This window comes from Mobula hypostoma, chromosome 11 (genome assembly GCF_963921235.1).
Source record: "Mobula hypostoma chromosome 11, sMobHyp1.1, whole genome shotgun sequence".
NCBI lineage: Eukaryota > Metazoa > Chordata > Chondrichthyes > Myliobatiformes > Myliobatidae > Mobula > Mobula hypostoma.
The window spans coordinates 101,366,129-101,385,952 of NC_086107.1; the positions used below are offsets into that span (position 1 = coordinate 101,366,129).

The 19,824-nt window shown below is 46.1% G+C and overlaps 1 protein-coding gene across 1 annotated transcript; it reads right to left on the reverse strand.

The window, feature by feature from the left end:
- Positions 1 to 428: 428 nt before the first annotated feature.
- On the reverse strand, positions 429 to 1,422 carry LOC134354383 (histone H1.0-like). Its single transcript, XM_063063359.1, has one exon. It carries the CDS (start codon positions 1,295 to 1,297, stop codon positions 704 to 706), a length of 594 nt encoding a protein of 197 aa, XP_062919429.1. The 5' UTR covers positions 1,298 to 1,422; the 3' UTR covers positions 429 to 703.
- Between the last annotated feature and the right edge of the window lie 18,402 nt (positions 1,423 to 19,824).

A 19,824-nucleotide genomic window follows, 5' to 3' on the forward strand; every position in this document is an offset into this window, starting at 1 on the left:
CTGATAAGCCAATATTGAGGCTTTAAACAAGAGAAAATCTGCAGATGCTGGAAATCCAAGCAACGCACACACATCGGAGGAACTCAGCAGGCCAGGCAAGATCTATGGAAAAGAGTACAGTTGACGTTTCGGGCCAAGACCCTTCATCAGGAGATGAGAAGTCCTGATGAAGGGTTTTGGCCCAAAACGTTGACTGTTTACCCTTTTCCATCGATACTGCCTGGCCAGCTGAGATCCTCCAGCGATTTGTGTGTGCGTTGCTTGAATGTTAAAGCTTCGTTCCCTTCCCTTCTTAATGATAAAAGGCAAATGAAGACCTCCATTTTGACCCTCCCCCCAGTCTATCAAATGGGAATCCAAATACACAGGATACTTCAAGCCTACAAACAAAACCAGTTAACACTAAAAAAAGGATGCAACAGGCCACATAATTGCATGGATTCCATTTTATTTGAAACTTAAAGACAGTAATTGGATTCATAAGAAATTAATTTTCCAATGCATGGCTAAGCTCAATTAACCAATGTTGTACATAAAAGCATGATATGAAAATGACTACAAAATATAGCAAATGTCAACAATGCTAGCATTACTCATTTGCATTCACCTCAGTAAAAGATCAAACAAAATTTGATAAAAAAATTAAAACAACTATATACAGAAATGGCTAAAGTCTGTATTACTGCTTGTCTGGCGAACTCATTCACTTCTTTTTGGAAGCCATTTTCTTTACACTGGTTTTGGCTCGCGGCTTGGTGGTTTTTGCCTTCTTGGTGTTTCTCTTAACCGCCTTTGCCTTCACCGCCTTCGTTTTCACTGGTTTTGCTTTCTTTGCACCTTTGGGTGTTCCTGCCTCCTTCTTCACTGCCTTGTGCACCTTGACCTTCTTGGTTTTAGCCAACGGCTTAGCTGGCTTCTTGGCTTTGGCTGGCTTCTTGGGTTTGGCTGGCTTCTTGCTTAAGATGGACTTCTTCACCGGCTTCTTCACCTTTTTAACCGCCTTCTGGGGCTCCCCGCTCTTGGAGATCTTGAAGGACCCTGAGGCACCAACTCCTTTTGTCTTCTCCAGAACCCCCTTGGTCACCAGCTTCATGAGTGACAGTTTGATCTGACTGTCTGCGTTGTCTGCCAGCTTGTACTGGCTTTTGACCAGCTTTTGGATGGCTTGGCGGGATAGTCCTGAGCGGCTGCTGGAGCCCATGATCACCCCAGTGATCATCTCGGAGTACTTGGGGTGTGTGGGGGTTTTCTTTGCTGCTTTGCCCCGTTTGGGCTTTGAAGCTGAGTTGTCAGTCATTGTGATCACAGACCTCTTTTTGTTTTCTTGTTAGTTGTGATCAGCACCGTTGAGTTAGACGGGCCGCCTGTCAGCGCCAACCTCTCCACCCTTCCCACTTCGGCTCCAAGTCCCCGTCTGCGGCGCTGGCTGACGCGGGGAATTTATAGGCTAAGCGCGGACCTGATTGAGAACAGCGGCTGTTGGCAGCAATGGAGAGGCAGAAATGGCGAATTGCACTCGCATCTGTGTTTCTTCGCTCGCAGAAACGGCCGAGCCCAGCCTTTTCCCAGCGCTTCCCGTTCAACGCGCCCGATCCCCCCGCAAGCCAACTCCCTGCTCTCTTCCCCACTCTGCAAACCGGGGCTCTTCGCCGCCCGGCAACGCTGCAATCGGTGCAAAAGTGCGCCGGGACTTTGCAGCCGCTTGCAAGATTTGGGATTTCTGCTCAAAAATCTGGAGATCGCGGCGGCCGATTGTCCCGGTCCAAATTGCAACGGGGGGAGCAATGCTTAATGAGACGGGGGAGGGCCGGGTGGCAGGGTTTGGTCGCCGTGTCTTTGAATAATAAGCCCATAATGACGGCCAACTAACACACAACCGAGCCCCGCGCCGGTCGCTGAGAGTCGCGTAATGTAGATTCACCGAGGGCTTTATTTTCGCGTCCATTTTGGGGGGGTAGATGCTGAGGGTCGGTGCTTTGGGGAGGGGGGACCCATTAGTTGTTCTTTTGCTCCAAGTAGCCACTCAAGGGGCAGAATAACGGACGGAGAGTGACTCCGAGGTGCGGAGGCTATATATAGCCTAAAGGGAGCTGTTGTTTTCACTTTAGCTTAAACCCATGGGGTCGTTGGTGCTTGTTGCCGTTGGGAGTCCGGCAGAGTCAGATGCTAAATAAAGGGTCTTCGGTGAGAGTGATTGGGTAGGTTTTGCCCTGGCGTGTTTTTTTTTGTTTGGGGTTGTAAAGTAAGACGCACGATACCGTTGCTCCCGCTGTTTGACTCGTGTTGACCCCCCTAGACTGACCTGGGCTAAAATAAACACTGGGCTTCTCGGGGTTTAGGGTAAAATGGGGGTCTATTCTCATAACCCGTGCTTTGACAGAGTTGAGGTTCCGGGATCTAGAGACGGGATTGAAAAGTTTTTCATATAAGTTTCTCTTCCACTCCTCCCCCTTCCACCCCGCTTTCTTTCTCGTGTCTGGTTGACAGATAACATCACGTTCGCCATTTTAGCTTATTTGCTCCCCTTTAACCCACCTCGCCACCACACACACGCACACCTTCCATTTGGGGTTCAGGGCATGGGCTGAGCAGGGGGATCGGCGACCTGCCGTTCGCCCAGCCGGAACAATGGTGGACCGGTTGCACACAGGGCGACACCTCCCTGCCCCCGGCTGCTCTACACGGAGCTTTCAGATACTTTTGAATTGAACTTTGATTTTTTTTACACCGCTGACGATGAAGGGGCAGCTCCCTGAGTGCGAACCCAGCCTTCACCCCGCCTCACTCGGGGTTGGGGCGAGTACTTGCCACCTTTCTGAGCGGCAGCGAGAACCTCGCAGGATTTGACCCTAACCCACACTCAACGATCCCGAAACAGCTCCTTCCCTTCCGTCATCAAATTCCCTTTCGTCTATTTACTATCATTTGCAGTAAATTTATGTCTTTGCGCGGTACTGCTGCCGCAGATCAACAAATGTCACGTCATGTAAGTCGGTACTGTACTAATAAACCTGATTCTGATTCTGAGCGGGCGAAAGTAAAAGGGCTGGGCCGGCTCCAGAGAGTTTTGTTCCGCCCGCCGGCAGGCCAGGGCGCAAGGCCGTTCGGCCCGTACAACCTACGCCCCCCTGCGAGCCCCCCCACCCCCCGTGTCTCGCTTCTTGCAGACTTCGCAAGAAGAAAGAATGTTAGTTAAACAGCGAGAGCCCGGCGGTTTGCAATTTCATTCGGTTTGGCAGCGCCTTTGTTTGACGGTCTCCGATCGTGGCCACAACTTCTGAAATAAAAGTGCGGAAGTGCCGCAAACGGGGTGGGCGATCGGACCCCGGACACTCACAGCCAATGTTGTTGACATTCCTTGAGGTGGGTTCAGCCTGTGAACGTTACACTGACTGAACCCGGGCGCAATATTTCATCCGCTGCATTAATCTGTAGTTTAACCGTTTTACCCAAGTTAGGGAGCAAACAAGAAATGTGGCTGCTCGGAGGAGGGGGGGTATTTTAATACTGATTTTAAAAATGAATTTAACCCCCTCTGGTGAAGATCAGTGACGTTGAACTCATAAGCAAATGTAAATTAGTTTATAGGAATCAGACTTCGTTGTTCTTTATTACGTTATTTAAGAGAAGCAACAAACAAAATGCCGGTGGAACTCTTTGGTTCCGGTAGCATCTCCGGAGGGAAATGAATTGGGTCGAGATCCTTCATCGGGATTTCAAAGAGCCCGATCCCAGCTCCCGTACTTCAATGAGCGGAAAATTTCCCGCAACAAAGCCGAACTACATCGAGTCTCCCAATGTGTACGGCTCGGCTCCCCGCGACGCATCCGCAAATATTAAGCGAAGGGACGCCGCTAGATCAGTGCACACCTGTTGGGGAGTTGCATTGCGCAGCTTAAATCGAAATCGTACAAGTTATTAACTTCCCAGATGTGCCGGATGAAAAAAAATGTTAATTTTCTGGTTCTTTCACGCCCTCTACTGGCGAAGCCGGGTATTTCGGGTTTCAGTCCCGTTTATAAACGCGGCCGAAAGGCAGCATCGCCGACTGCGCCGTACTCTCTCAACCACTGCGTGGGTCTTTACCCTCAAGTACTCCTGTATGAGGCTTCAACCAATACCCTGTGAGTCAGAAAATGCTGCCACTAAGTCAAAGCGGCAACAATTTTCAATAACTTCTCGTTTTTCTAAAACTTTGACAAACTTCTATAGTTGTGTAGTGGATAGTATATCGACTGGTATGGGAGCACCAATGCCCTTCAACAGAAAATCCTACAAGAAGTTGTAAATACAGCCCAGTCCATTCACGGGCAAAGCCCTCCCCACTATTGAGCACATCTACGTGAGAGTTGTCGCAGAAATGCAGCTTCCATCATCAGGGACCCCACCCCCCAAGGGCATGCTCTCTTCTCCCTGCTGCCTTTAGGAAGAAGGTACAGGAATCTCAGGACTCACACCACCAGCTCCAGGAACACTTACTACCCGTCAACCATCAGACACTCCACTTCACTTGCCCCATCATTGAAATGTCCCTACAACCGATGGACTCACTTTTAAGGTCTCTTCATCTCATGTTATCGACATTTATTTATTTAATAATAATAATAATAATTTTTTTCTTTCTTTTTGTATGTACACAGTTTGTAGTCTTTTGCGCACTGTTTGAACGCCCAAATTGGTGAGGTCTTTCATTGATTCTATTATGGTTATTACTCTATTACAGATTTATTGCGTATGCCCACAAGAAAATGAATCTCAGGGTTGTATATGGTGACTTTAATAATAAATTTACTTTTGAACTTTGAATCCTCTTTGACAATTATGAAGAATCTGTTGTATCGATTTATTTTGTGTGTGTTGTATCGATTTATTTAACTGCTGTTAAGATTTTTTTTTCAGAACTATTTTTTCCAAATGGGCGTAGGAGGCACTAATATCTCCCAGGATGTATTTAAAATAAATAACACCAAAATAAAAGTCGCTGAACTCAACCGTCGTGTTGCAATTTATCCCTCGCAGCAGACTTTCATTGGTGGAGTCTACCCCATCAAATGTGTCAAGTTGAAAGGTGCCTTTACTTATACCGTACTGAGTTTGCTTGTTCATAGCGCTGCGAGGCTGGAGTTAACTTTTAGCCAATTACATTATACTGAGCAAATTCGTTGTATGTTCCATTATAAACCCAGGTACAGCCTTTTTTTTCTGTTCAAACTCATTTCCTGCTATAAACAGTGGCGCCTGCAGACGGCGCTACTCGGTCGGAAGTGGTCACGGTTCACCACGGAGCGCAGTGTTCCCAACTTGTCCGAACATCGCCCGAAGCCTCCCACCACCGGCGGCGCTAAGGAGAGGGCGCCCAGTTCCTGGCCGTACGGAGTATGAAGTCTGCCGGCGCATGACGCATGCGCAGTTTGGGAGCTGTGGCTCAGCGAATAGCGTTCAGACGGAGAGTTGTGAGTTCGAGTCCAGGTCTGGGCAAGAGGGAGTGCAGGATTTGAGATTGATTGTATGGGTAGGCTGTTCTTCGTTTATTGAGCTGTTGTAGGATTAGGATTGTCCTTTGCCAGACAGTGGTTTCAGAACTCTGAACTGTCCTGTTCTCATTACGGACTAATGTTCGTAGACTGCGTACCTCGGATTGGGAAAATACACCGGATTTCATAATAGTGAGACAATCCCCTATTTAAACAAATGTAAGAATAGGACTTCTAGCGACCTTGGCTGCAGTGTTGGAGGCACTGACTTTGAGATGAGATAACACTGCCGGCTCCGTCGGGTATGTAAAGGATCCCTGGCTGAGGAAAAGCTATGGCAGTTTACTCTCAATATGAAAATACTGTGAAAGAAAAACAGTAGCGTAGTGGTAGGCATAACTCTCTACTGAGGAGTAGTTTCCACATTCTCCCCGTCACCGTGTGCGTTATTGTCAGTGGTGGAAGCATGGCGGCATTTGCGGGCTGCCCCCAGCGCACCCTCAGATTGTGTTGGTCATCGGCGCAAACGATGCATTTTTATTTTGTCCGGTGCTCCCACTGCGGCCTCCACTACGTTGGCGAGCCCCGTCGTAAATTGGAGGACCGCTTGGTCGGGCACCTCCCGCTCCACCCGCCAAAAGCGGAGCGTCCCGGTGGGCAGCCATTTTAATTCCGATTCCCATTTCCGTCCCGCCATGTCGGTCCATCAGGCTAGCGACGCGACACTTAATATTTCGTCTGGGCACCCTCAACCTGGTGGCATAATTATCGATTTCTCCTTCCTGTAAAAAAAATCCCACCTCCCCTCTTCCTTTATTCCCCACTCTGGCCTTCTCACCTGCCTTCCCCATGGGTCCCCCTCCTCCTTCCCTTTCTCCTATGGTCCACTCTCCTGTCCTATCAGATTCCTTCCTCTCCAGCCCTTTACCTTTCCTACTCACCCTGCTTCACCTATCACCTTCTAGGTAGCATCACCTTCTTCCCCTCACAGCCCCCCCCACCTTTTAATACTGGAGCCTTCCCCCCTTCCTTTCCAGCCGTGAAGAAGAGTCTTGGCCCCAAACATCAACTATCCATTGATGCTGCCTGACCTGCTGTGTTCCTCCATCATTTTTGTTTCTGTAACGCTTTGGATTTCCAGCACCTGGAGACTTTCTAGTGTGTACGTTTCACTGTGTGTTTTCGGTGTAGGCGTATCAAATAAAGTTAACTTTTATCTTTATTCCAATGTCTACAGTTTTCAAGACTCATCAAATAAATGAGTCATCTCAGTATCCTGAAGGATTTTTATTCTTCGGTTGAGATCCTGGATACAGATTTTCTGTTCTGTCCTGGGATCTTGCTATGCACAAATGCTTGCTGTGTTCCTTACATGCAACTACACATTAAGAGTTCTTTGTTGGAGTTCTGGCATTGTCAAGTTACGAAAAGAAACAGGGAAAAGTAAGTATTTTACGAGCAGGGCTCAGGGACATAAAACTTAACAGAGCGGAGCACAGAAGAGTTTCTCCTGACCGTTGATGGCGTCTGTGTGGAGTTTGCATGTTCTCCCCTGTGACTGCATGGGGTTCCTCTGAGTACTGTGACTCCCCCCCCCCACGTCCCCAAAGGAGTCTGGGTTGGTAGGTGAATTTTCTGCTGTAAATTACCCTAATCGCAAAGGGTGATAGAATCTGTTCGGAGTGGAAGGGAACAAGAGGAGAGTATAGAGTGGCTTTGGTGTGAAGGGCATGATATGACACTACAGAGGCATTTTTCTCCAAAGACCTGCTGGTTGGTAGTTAATTGGTCATTGTACATTGTCCCATGATTAGGCGCGGATTAAATTGGGGGATTGCTGGGATGGCATGGTAACATAGTGGTTAGTGCATTGCTTTACAGTAACAGCAACCCAGGTTCAATTCCACGTCTGTCTGTAAGGAGTTTGTATGTTCTCCCCCTGAATGTGTGGGTTTCCTCTGGGTGCTTCGGTTTCCTCCCACAGTCCAAAGACGTACCGGTTGGTGGGTTAATTGGTCATTGTAAATTGTCCGGTGATTAGGCTAGGGTGAAATCGGTGATTAGGCTAGCGTTAAATCGGGGGATTGCTGGGCGGCGTGGCTCCAGGGATGGGAAGAGCTTATTCTGCACTGTATCTCAATTTAAAAATATTTTTTTAAGGATGATCAGATTTGTAGCCAGGCAGCTGAATATGAGAATTGCAGAAGAGACCCATTCCAACACATGGTGGCTGGTCAAGGTTAGCACAGATGGCATCAGGAAACTCGTATTACGACCTCCTGCAGTCAAGAGACTACAAGTCCAAACATGCACTGTTATTTAAACTTAAGCGACCTTTGAATTGATGCATTTATTGCCTGCCTAGGTAACAATATCTCCCTGTCAGGAGGACTGGTTATTTATTGACATGGTCAGAGTAAGGAAAGGTGATAAGATAATTTTGATGATATGACAAAGAAGTTTACAGTGGATTGTAGCCACATTAATGATTTTACTGTCGTCATTGCAGGCGGAAATGTAGTAACAACTAAATTTGGTTTCCTGTGGATGTGTTTTCATGCACGGAGTAAGGTGGACAGGGTTGGTGGGTTGTATCTGCAGCTTGCCGCGTGGGAATGCGACGAAGTGGTGACAATGGAAACTTAGTTCAAAAAGTGGCAGAACTGGAATGTGTCTGGGGTAATTTTCCAGAGCAGTCTGTTTCTAGTCCATTGAGAAAGGAGGCAATACCGGACCTGATTCTGGGGAAAGGGGCGGAATTGAAACTAGTCTTCCTCCTATCAATTCCTTCCTTGCTTTGGTCTGCCTGTTCTCCTCCCAGTACACAAAGTTTGAGTGGGACCATTTAGGTGATCTTAACACCATGGGATTCAGGTTAGCTGTAGAGGAGAATAATGGGCAGCCCAAGCAAGAAAGGAATCAATAGGAGGGAGACCAGATTCAATTGGTGCATCTGACTCAGGTAAAGCAGAACAAAAGTTCTGGGTGAAATGAAGGCAGAGCAATAGGCTGCCCTTAAGGAAAAGGTCGAGGCATTTTCCGTAGGGAGCAAAGAAATAACAAAAATAAACCCCGAGTTCCTTGGTTAGTAAATGAGACACAGAAGAGGACAACGGCCAAGAAAGGGGTGATTATGATGAGCGTCAGGTTGTAAGTGCTGGTGAAAACCAGCTGAATATAAACCAGGGGTTCCCAACCTGGGGTCCACAGACTGCTTGGTTCATGGTAAGGCTCCATGGCATAAAAAAGGTTGGGAACCTCTGATATAAAAGGATCAGAGTTGAAGTGGAAATTAAAATGAGGGGCAGAAACACAGAATGAGGAAAGGTTAAATGGGAATCCCAAACTGTTCTTAATCTAAAAGAGGACTGCGTGTCTTCATAATCTACAGAATATACAGTAAGTAATAGAAGGGCAAGACATTGAGGGTAGACATGGGGACCAGCACATCTGAATTTACACTGAAGAACTTTCTACAGAGGCACAACTGAGAGCATCCTGACTGGCTGCATCACTGCCTGGTACGGGAACTGTACTTCCCTCAATCACAGGACTCTGCAGAGAGTGGTGCGGACAGCCCAGCACATCTGTAGCTGTGAACTTACCACTATTCTGGACATTTACAAAGACAGGAGTGCAAAATGGCCCGAAGGATCATTGGGGTCCCGAGGTACCCCAACCACAAACTGTTCCAGCTGCTACCATCTGGGAAACAGTACCGCAGCATAAAAGCCAGGACCAACAGGCTCTGGGACAGCTTCTTCCACCAGGCCATCAGACTGATTCATTCTTGCTGATGCAACTGTATTTCTATGCTACATTGACTGTCCTCTTATACATACTATTTATTATAAATTGCACATTGCACATTTAGACGGAGACTTAAAATTTTTATTCCTCATGTATGTGAAAGATGTAAGTAATAAAGTCAATTCAATTCACTAAGATCAGATCAGATGCACCTGAGGATATTGGGGGAAATCCACAGAAAAGTGTCCAGGACATCTTCAAGGAGAGATGCCTCAAAAAGGCGGTGTCCATCATTAAGGACCCCCATCACCCAGGACGTGCCCTCTTCTCACTGCTGATGTCAGGAAGGAGGTACAGAAGCCTGAAGGCACACACTGAATGATTCAGGAACAGCTTCTTCTCATCTGCCATCAGGTTTGTGAATGGACATTGAACCCATGAACACTACCTCACCACCTTTTAAGTTTATGTTTTTGTACTACTTAATTTAACAATTTAATGTACTTACTGTAATTCAATTTTTTCCTATATTATCATGTATTGCATTGTACTGCTGCCTCAAAGTTAATACATTTCACGAGATTTCATGCCAGTGATATTAAACCTGATTCTGATTCTGAGAAATGATGGGGACCATTGACTAGATTCTTCAACAGGGCTGATACCAAAGACCTAGATTCTTCAACAGGGCTGATACCAAGGGAGTCACATACTCCCTTGTTCAGAAAAAAGAGCGAAGAGAAACTGAGTAAATGCAGGCAGCCAGTTTAGCATCGACGATGGAAAAGCTTTAGGGAGCATTCATCTGGGACACGATTAATAATCACTTGGAGAAAATGGATAAATCAAGGCAAGCCATCAGTGAATCATTAACAGTAGATCATATTTAACCTGGTTTAGCTCTGGATTTCCAGCACCTTCAGGACCTCTTTAAGCAAATGGATCTAAAATTTTCCTTGAGGCAATGAATGGAGGTAGTGAGGGTGATGCAGTCAACACATTAAAAGTAGATTTCTAGAAGCCCTTTGATAAGGTGCCACATAACACGTTTCTCACATGTGACGTAAGGGATGTGGAGGCCTGCTTTAGTAGTTCGCTAAGTAACTGACAACAGAGAGTCTGTGGCAAGTGGTTGTGTTTTGGACTGGAGGAAATGATCTTGCTGGGCAATAGTTTTCTTTTCTACATTAGTGACTTCCACTTGAGGGTTCAAATCATTACTTTTAGAATCAGAATCAGACTTAATATCATTCACAAATGTCGCAAGATTTGTTGTTTTGTGGCAGCAGTACATTGCAATACATAAAAGTGCTATAAATTACAACAAGTTATACAATTAAATAGTGCAGAAAGAGAGCACAACAGTGAGGTCACGTAAATGGGTTGCCCCATTTTCCATTCAGAAATAATAATAGTAAGTACTTTATTGACCCCGAATGGGAAATTATTTCGTTACAGCAGCAACATTTGAAAACACACTTAGCAATAATAATAAATAATACTACTACTAATAATATTAATAATGTACAGAATAATAATATGCACAATGATAATTTACCAATGTACAATAATAATTTAAGAAATAATAAAACAGAGACTATTGTACTATGATGTGTGTTCTCCTGTCACACAGAGATGAACTGTTGTATATGCTTATTGCATTTGGTAGGAAAGATTTTCTGTAATGATCCTTGTGATAGGGGAGCTGAGTGAGCCTGTTCGAAAGGGTGCTCCACTACTAACTCAGTAGCTCATGGAGAGGAGGTGCCTGATTGTCCATAATGGATAACGGTTTGTTTAGTGACTTCCTCTCCACCACTAACTCAAAAGAGCTTGGGTTGTAGCCAAGGATGGACCCAGCCTTTCTGATGAGCTTATTTAGTCTTCTTGCATCACCAGCACAGATGGAGTAGAATCTGGCAATGGAGGGGAAGAAGCTGTTCTTAAAACGTTCAGTGTGTGTCTTCAGGCTCCCGTATCTCCTCCTTGATGGAAGTATTAAGAAGACAGCACTTCCTGGGTGCTGGTCACCCTTAATGATCGATGCCACCTTTTTGAGGCATCACCTTTTGAAGGTGTTCTGGATGCTGGGTAGACCAGCGCCCATGATGGAGCCTGTCGAGTCTGGAACCCTCTGCAGCTTTGTCAGGTTCTGTAGAGTGGCCCCTCCATGCCAGACAGAGATGCAGCCAGTTAGAATGCTCTCCACAGTACATCTGTAGAAATCTGACAGAGATTTTGATGATATACTCAATCTCCTCAAACCCCTCATGAAATATAGCCACTGTTGTGCCTTCTTTATAATTGCATCAATATGTTGGGCTCAGGATAGATCTAAGGAAATATACAGAAACTGCTCATCCTTTCCGCTGATACCACAACCTGTATCATGGACTGTACAGAGTAGAGCGACAGATTGCAGCAAGATAGACAATAAACAATAGGTGCAGGAGTAGGCCATTCGGCCCTTCAAGCCAGCACTGCCATTCACTGTGGTCATGGCTGATCATCCACAATCCAATTCCTGCCTTATCCCCATAACCTTTGATTCCGCTATCTTTAAGAGCGCTATCCATCTCTTTCTTGAAAGCATCCAGAGACTTGGCCTCCACAGCCTTCTGGGACAGAGCATTCCATATATCCACCACTCTCTGGGTGAAAAAGTTTTTCCTCAACTCTGTTCTAAATGGCCTTATTCCTTTCCCCTTATTAAGCAGGTGAGTGGTTCGGACAGAACATGGGTGATGCAGTCTGGCAGGAAGAATGAGGAGAGAGGATATAGAGTGAAGGAAAGTGCTCGACAAGGAGTTCGGGAGCTTGGAATCCAGCTGCATAAATCTGAATGAAGCAGGAGAGCTTGAGAAAATGATCATAAGTGGTTCTTCAACGGACAGCATAAAATCAGCGAAGTCATGTCGAAACTTTTATGAAACACTGGCCGGGCCTCAGTTGGAGTATTCAAAATGTTTCATTGTAATATCAGAGAATGTATACAGTATACAACCTGAAAGTCTTACTCTTTGCAGACATCCAGGTAAAACAGAAGAGAAAAACAACCCAAAGAACGAACAACAGAAAAAGCATTAGAACCCCAAATCCCCCCTGTCCCCCACCCACGCACAAGCAGCAGCAAAGCACGAAGCCCCCCCTCCCTCCCACCCACTTCAGCAGAAAGCTTCTGCACCTCCCATCCAGCAAAGCCCCCAAAGAGAGGCCATGATCTGCAGACAACAGAAACTATTGTTTACCCGACAGTCTGACATGCCACAGGCTCTCTCTCTCTCTCACTAATGAGGGGCAGAGAGGTGTCACCCACTTCACAGCGAAAGGGGAGGCCTGCAAACAGTTACTGTTACGGTGTTATGATTTGCCGCATTGCTTTTTATTCCGAGGTTCTCCGACTTGAGAATCGGCAGCAAACTCTCCGTACCATGGAGGGGAAGAGAAAGGGAGTGATCATTTGAGTACAGAGACCTCCATCAGCTGTATCTGCCGACGTGAAATTCTGGAATCGTTCTCCCATAACATCTCGGTCACCGACACTGGCTGGGGCCGTGCAGGGTCACACTGCGGAAGCGCACATCTTCCAGGCTGCTCCAGGATATGTCAAAAAAGCAGCTGGTCGGTGAGCTCCAGGAGTGGGATCTCATCCACGGTGGAAAAACGCAGTTTGAGTGCATTTGCAAATCAGAGACTTCAACAGAGCCCCAACCATCTTGAAAAGGGAAAAAAAGAGACATTAAAGGGAGGAATTCAAGCTAATTTCGCAGATGAGCTGGAAGGGGGCAGGCACTTGGTGCCATCTTATCTCTGCCTCCACTTGTGTTCAAATCTGGTCCCTCATTAACAGCAAGGATGTGAGTGTGTTACAGAAGCTCCTGAATAGAGTCATGAGAATGCTTCCTGTGAGGCAGGACTGTAGTTATAAGGATAGAATGAAGAGAGCTTGGAGAAGAGAAGGTGAGAGAAGATCTGACAGAAGAGTATGAAATGAATAGGGATCTGAACAGGAGAAGCTGTTCTCCTTGGTGGAGGGGCCAAGGGTTAGAGTTCAAGTTGTCAAGATGGTGCCACGTACAGCGGATGTGTTGTGAGCTCCGTACCAACTTTACAGTGTACTGCTAATTTCTGCAATTCCCTTCGCATTTCTTGTTCACATCAGATATGATGGACTAACTCTTCTGAATATTGGGAAGACGGCATTTACCCACAATGTGCCGCCTTTTCTATGGTGGGAACCCCTGTTTACGTGATCCATGGGATGTTCATTCATTACGTCACCGCTACCTCGGATGAGGCACCAGAGGTAAGGGAGAAGGGCCGGTGTCCGTGTGAGGATGAGATGGCGTGCTAATCGGCCGCTGCTCCCTAGCATATTCCTGGCTAACGTTCAGTCCCTGGACAATAAGCTGAGCGAACTGAGAGCTAGAATCTCCTATCTCAAATAATAATGAGACAGCCGACAGAGAAGAAGTCATCACCCTGACACGATGTCAAGAAAACAACCTCTCCCTCAATGTCGCAAAAACAAAGGAGCTGGTTGTGGATTACAGGAAGAATGGAGACAGGCTAACCCCTATTGACATCAATGGATCTGGGGTTGAGAGGGTGAACAGCTTCAAGTTCCTTGGCATCCACATCACTGAGGATCTCACGTGGTCTGTACATATTGGCTGTGTGGTGAGAAAGCATAACAGCACCTCTTTCACCTCAGACAGTTGAAGAAGTTTGGCATGAGTCCCCAGATCCTAAGGACTTCCTACAGGGACACAACTGAGAGCATCCTGACTGGCTGCATCACTGCCTGGTATGGGAACTGTACTTCGCTCAATCACAGGACTCTGCAGAGAGTGGTGCGGACAGCCCAGTACATCTGTAGATGTGAACTTTCCACTAATCAGGACAATTACAGCGACAGGTGCATAAAAAGGGCCCGAAGGATCATTAGGGACCTGAGTCACCCCAACCACAAACTGTTCCAGCTGCTACCACCCAGGAAACGGTACCACAGCATAAAAGCCAGGACTCTGGAACAGCTTCTTTCACCAGGCTATCAGACTGACTAATTTCTATGCTATATTGACTGTTCTGTCACAAGTACCATTCATTACAAATTACTATAAATTGCACATTGCACGTTTAGACAGAGACGTAACATAAAGATTTTTACTTCTCCTGTATGTAAAGGATGTAAGAAATGAAAGTCAATTCAATGAGGAGGGAGAGAATTAGCAGGATACAACAAGGGAACTGTCTTTGCCTGCGGGTGCGGAGGAGTCAGGTTCCATCGTGGCCTGCAAGAAGGAACGGGACAAACAAACAGTGGAGAAAGTTTTGCAGGGTTGCGGAGAGAGAGGCCAGTGAGTTGCTGTGGTAGAGAGCCAGTGCAGACATGACGGGCCTTCTGTTCTGTAACCACTCTGTGGTTCGCTGATAACCAGCCAAGTTTTCTTGTTTTAGGTGGTCAGGTGATACAGCTGTTCCGACTCCAGTCGTTGCAAGATCCAAGATCCAAGATTCAGGATTACTTATTGGCATGTCTCAGTACGCAAGTGTAGAGGAGAACAAAATGATTGTTTCTCCAGGTCCAATGCAGCATAAAAAAACACAATAAGCATAAAGGGCACAATAAAATAAATTAAAAAGCAATAAATATAAAAGCAATCCTACAAAGCACAATGTACAAGTAATTGTTATACACATAGGGTGCTTGTGTGTACATAAAGTGACGCTGGGTGATCTATACATGGTGGGGATATGGGGTGGTGGGGTGGGTTAATGAGTGGAGGTGTTGATCAGCCTGACGGCTCGGGGGAAGTAACTGTTTTTGAGCCCAGTGGTCCTGGCGTGGATGCAGTGTAGACCTCTTCCCTGATGGGAGTGGGACAAGCAGTCCGTGAGCGGGGGGGGGGGGGGTAGGTTTTGGATTGTTGAATGGTCCCATGCGCACCCCCACCCCCGCCAACCGCCCCAGCGGTAAAACCAAGTCCACTGGAATTAACACTTGTGCAGCCCTAACAACTGGACTTCAATATAGGAGAGAGAGTCAGTTATTTTGTCGTGCGTTTTATGTATAACCGGCAGCAAACTTTAAACTTCTGCAATTGAAACCCCACTGCCTTTAAAAAAAGTTTTGCTTCAGCAGTTGTCGATTAAACGCTCCATTCCTTTCACCGTAATCTTCAACCAACTCATCCGACCAACAAGAGACTATAAAGAATTTGGAAAATTTCAAGGTAAACCACAACTTCTTGGTCTTTAGAAAAACTCGAAGCACCTATAGAAGAGTTCAAATTGCTGGGGCTTGTAGCCTGGGAGCGATAGGACATCGTGCGCAGACTTCCCTTTCGTGCAGGAAGTTTCAGTGTGAAGGAACAGCGTAGAGACAGGGCTTCTAAAGCGTTTCTGCTTCTGCTGGTTGATCCCAGTTGAAAGTTCCGGGGAATCTCAATCCTAGCATTGGCTGTAGCTTTGCAAACATCTTCAGCAGGGACTTGATGGTGGCGAGCAGAATGTTCTGCCCGTCCCATTTGTTCTCGCTTTCCTTGGCTAATTCAATTCAGCGTTTTGCCCATCACACAGGCACAAAGCGTTGGAATCTCTCTGCAGCCGGGCAGCATCTGGGGAGAGAGAAGCAGAAGGACATGAAGAGACTTAAAACTGAAGCAGTGACTCTGTTCCCCTCTCCACAGATGCTGGCTGACCTACTGAGTGCTTTCTAGTATTTCTGATTCTCTGTCAGGCTTCCAGCGTGGCTCATCATGCTGGTTTTGGGGACAGCTGATCTATAGGAATAGAAAGAAAGGCCATTCAGCCCCTTGAGTCTATGCTGTGGCCAACCTGAGTGAAAAATTGCTGGAATGGGAGTTCCCTCCACAGATGCTGCCTAACCTACTGAGTCTTTATGTTTTATTAATCTTAAGCCACTCTATTGTGTACACCTCTCTATTTAAGGGCCTACGGGCCTAGAGCACATGGTGGATTTGAGCTGCTTTTGCTGCAGGACCTCTTTATCTTTCCTCATTGAGGCCAAGACAGAGGTTCACAGTGAAGCCTTTCATGACTGGTAACTCTTCAGCTTGTCCACGGTTGAGAGCCCCTCACCATTTAGACATTACTCTCCCTGGGGTCAGAAGTGGGTACCCTCCCCTCTGCACTGTGTCATTGTTCCCCTGCCTCATTTACTCCATCGACCCAGAATGGCCGCCAGCTCCCGAACTCACTCATAATCATAGAGAGAGATACAGAGCGGGGGGCCGATCCTTCAGCCCATCAAGTCTATACTAACCTCATTTTATTCTCCCCAAAGTCCCATCAACTTTCTTCCGTCCTCTCACCCACATGCTGATGACCATTTACGGCAGCCAATTAACCCCTCGACCTGCACGTCTTTAGGTTGCAAGAGGAACCTGAAGCATGCAGAGGGAACCCACGCGGTCGCAGGGACGACGTGCACACTCCACGCAGTCAGCACCGGTTTGCTGCTGCCTAACCAGTAACAACGGGAAACCCAGATACATGGCTCTCCATTCCTTTGGTCAAATCATTGATAATCCACAGACCCGGGGGGATGTCTTGCTGAACTAAAACGTTCTAGTGTGGCACAGCACAGAGGCAGGTTCCTCGGTCCAGCATTTCCATGCCCACTTACACTAGTACAATGCGTCTGCATTATCACAAGACAAAGGAGCAGAAGTAGACCACTTGGCCCATCGAGTCTGCTCTGCAGCTCCCCCATGAGCTAAACTATCCACCCATCTAGTTCCAATTTCTGGCCTTTTCCCCATATCCCTTGATACCCTGACTAATTATATAGCTGTCAATCTCCTCCTTAAACACCCTCAATGATCGGGCTTCCACAGCTGTATGTGGCAATGAATTCCACAAATCCACAACCCTCTGGCTAAAAAATTTCTTCTCATCTCTGTTTTAACTGGGTACCCTCTAATTCTAAGACTGTGGCCTCTTGTCCTGGACTCACCCACCAGGGAAACAACCTTTCCACATCTACTCTGTCCAGGCCTTTCAACATTCGAAATGTTTCTATGAGATCCCCTCTCATTCTTCTATACTCTAATGAATACAGTCCAAGAGCTGACAAACGCTCCTCATATGTTAGCCCCTGCATTCCAGGAATCATCCTCATAAGTCTTCTCTGAACTCTCTCCAACATCAGTATATCCTTTCTAAGATAGGGGGCCCAAAACTGCACACAGTATTCCAAATGAGGTCTCACCAATGCCCCATAGAGCCTCATCAACACCTCCTTACTCTTATACACTATTCCTCTTGAAATGAATGCCAACATAGCATCTGCTTTCCTTACTGCCAATCCAACTTGGTGGTTAACCTTTAGGGTGTCCTGCACGAGGACCGCCAAGTCCCTTTGCACTTCCGATTTTTGAATTTTCTCCCCATCTAAATAATAATCTGCCCGATTATTTCTTCTTCCAAAATGTACAACCGTACATTTGTCAACGTTGTATCTCATCTGCCATTTCTTTGCCCACTATCCCAGACTGACTAAGTCTCTCTGCAGCCTTTCCGTTTCTTCAACATTTCCTGCTCCTCCACCTATCTTGGTGTCATCCGCAAATTTAGCCACAAAACCATTTAATCCATAATCCAAATCATCGATATACATTGTAAAAAGAAGCGGCCCCAACACCGACCCCTGCGGAACACCACTAGTAACCGGCAACCAATCAGAATAGGATCCCTTTATTCCCACCCTTTGCTTTCTGCCTATCAGCCAGTGCTCCACCCATTTCAATATCTTTCCTATAATTCCATGGGCTCTCATCTTATTAAGCAGCCTCATATGCGGCACCTTATCGAAGGCCTTTTGAAAATCCAAATACACAACATCCACAGCCTCTCCCTTGTCAATCTTATTCGAGATTACCTCAAAAAATTCCAATAGGTTGGTGAGGCAGGATCTTCCCTTCATGAAACCATGCTGGCTTCGGCCTATCTTGTCATGCACTTCGAGGTATTTCATAACCTCGTCCTTGAGGATTGACTCCAATATCTTTCCAACTACCGATGTCAGACTAATAGGTCTGTAATTTTCTTTTTGCTGCCTCCTTCCTTTCTTAAATAGCGGAACTATATTTGCAACCTTCCAGTCCTCCGGAACCATGCCAGAGTCTATTGATTCCTGGAAGATCATTTCCAATGCTTCCACAATCTCCAAAGCCACCTCCTTCAGAACCCTTGGGTGCACCTCATCCGGACCGGGAGACTTATCTGTTCTTAGTCCACTTAGCTTCCCAAGCACTTTCTCTCTAGTAATCTTGACTGTACCTAATTCTATTCCCTGATACCTCTGGCTATCAGGTATATTGCTCATGTCTTCCGCTGTGAAGACTGATGCAAAATACTCATTCAGTTCCTCCGCCATCTCTTTGTTATCCATTATAATTTCTCCAGCATCATTTTCAATCAGTCCCGTATCTACCCTTGTCACTCTTTTACTCTTCATATATTTAAAAAATCTCTTAGTATCCTTTTTTATGTTAATCGCCAACCTCCTTTCATAATTCATCTTTACTTTCCTAATGACTTTCTTAGTTTCCTTCTGTAAGTTTTTAAAAGTCTTCCAGTCCTCATTTTTCCCACTAATTTTTGCTACCTTGTACGCCATTTCTTTTGCTTTTATTTCTGCCTTAACCTCTCTCGTTAGCCACATTTGTGCCATTTTTCCATTCATGATTTTCTTTTTTCTTGGAATATATTTTTCCTGCATTTTCCTTATTTCTTGTAGGAATTTCATCCAATTCTGCTCTGCCGTCCCTCCATTTAGCTTACTTTTCCAATCGACTTGGACCAGTTCCTCTCTCATACCACTGTAATTTCCCCTGTTCCACTGAAATATCGATACACCTGATACCAGCTTCTCCTTTTCAAATTTGAAACTGAACTCAATCATATTATGATCACTACTTCCAAGAGGTTCCTTTACCTCCAGCTCCCTAATCTCCTCAGGTTCATTACACAGCACCCAATCCAAAACAGCCGGTCCCCTGGTGGGCTTCTGGACAAGCTGCTCCAAAAAGCCATCCTGTAGGCATTCTACAAACTCCCTCTCCTGAGATCCATTACCTTCCTGACTTTCCCAATCCACTTTCATATTAAAATCCCCCATAATTATCTTGACATTTTCCTTCTGACATGCTTTTTCTATTTCCAGCTGCAACTTGTAGTCCACATCCCGGCTGCTGTTTGGAGGCCCGTATAAAACTACTATTAGTGTCTTTTTACCCTTGCCATTTCTTAATTCTACCCATAAGGATTCTACCTCTTCTGATCCTATGTCCCTTCTTTCTATTGATTTGATATCGTTACTTACCATCAGGGCCACGCCACCCCCTTTACCTACCTTCCTATCCTTCCTGTACACTGTGTATTCTGGGATATTCAGCTCCCAATCACATCCATCATTTAGCCATGACTCAGTGATGGCCACAATGTCATATCCTTTAACCTGCAGCTGTGCAGCAAGGTCATCCACTTTATTTCTAATACTGCGTGCATTTAAGTATAGTACATTTAGATCAGTATCTGCTGCCGATTTTGCTATATTTCTATCTTGTAGCAA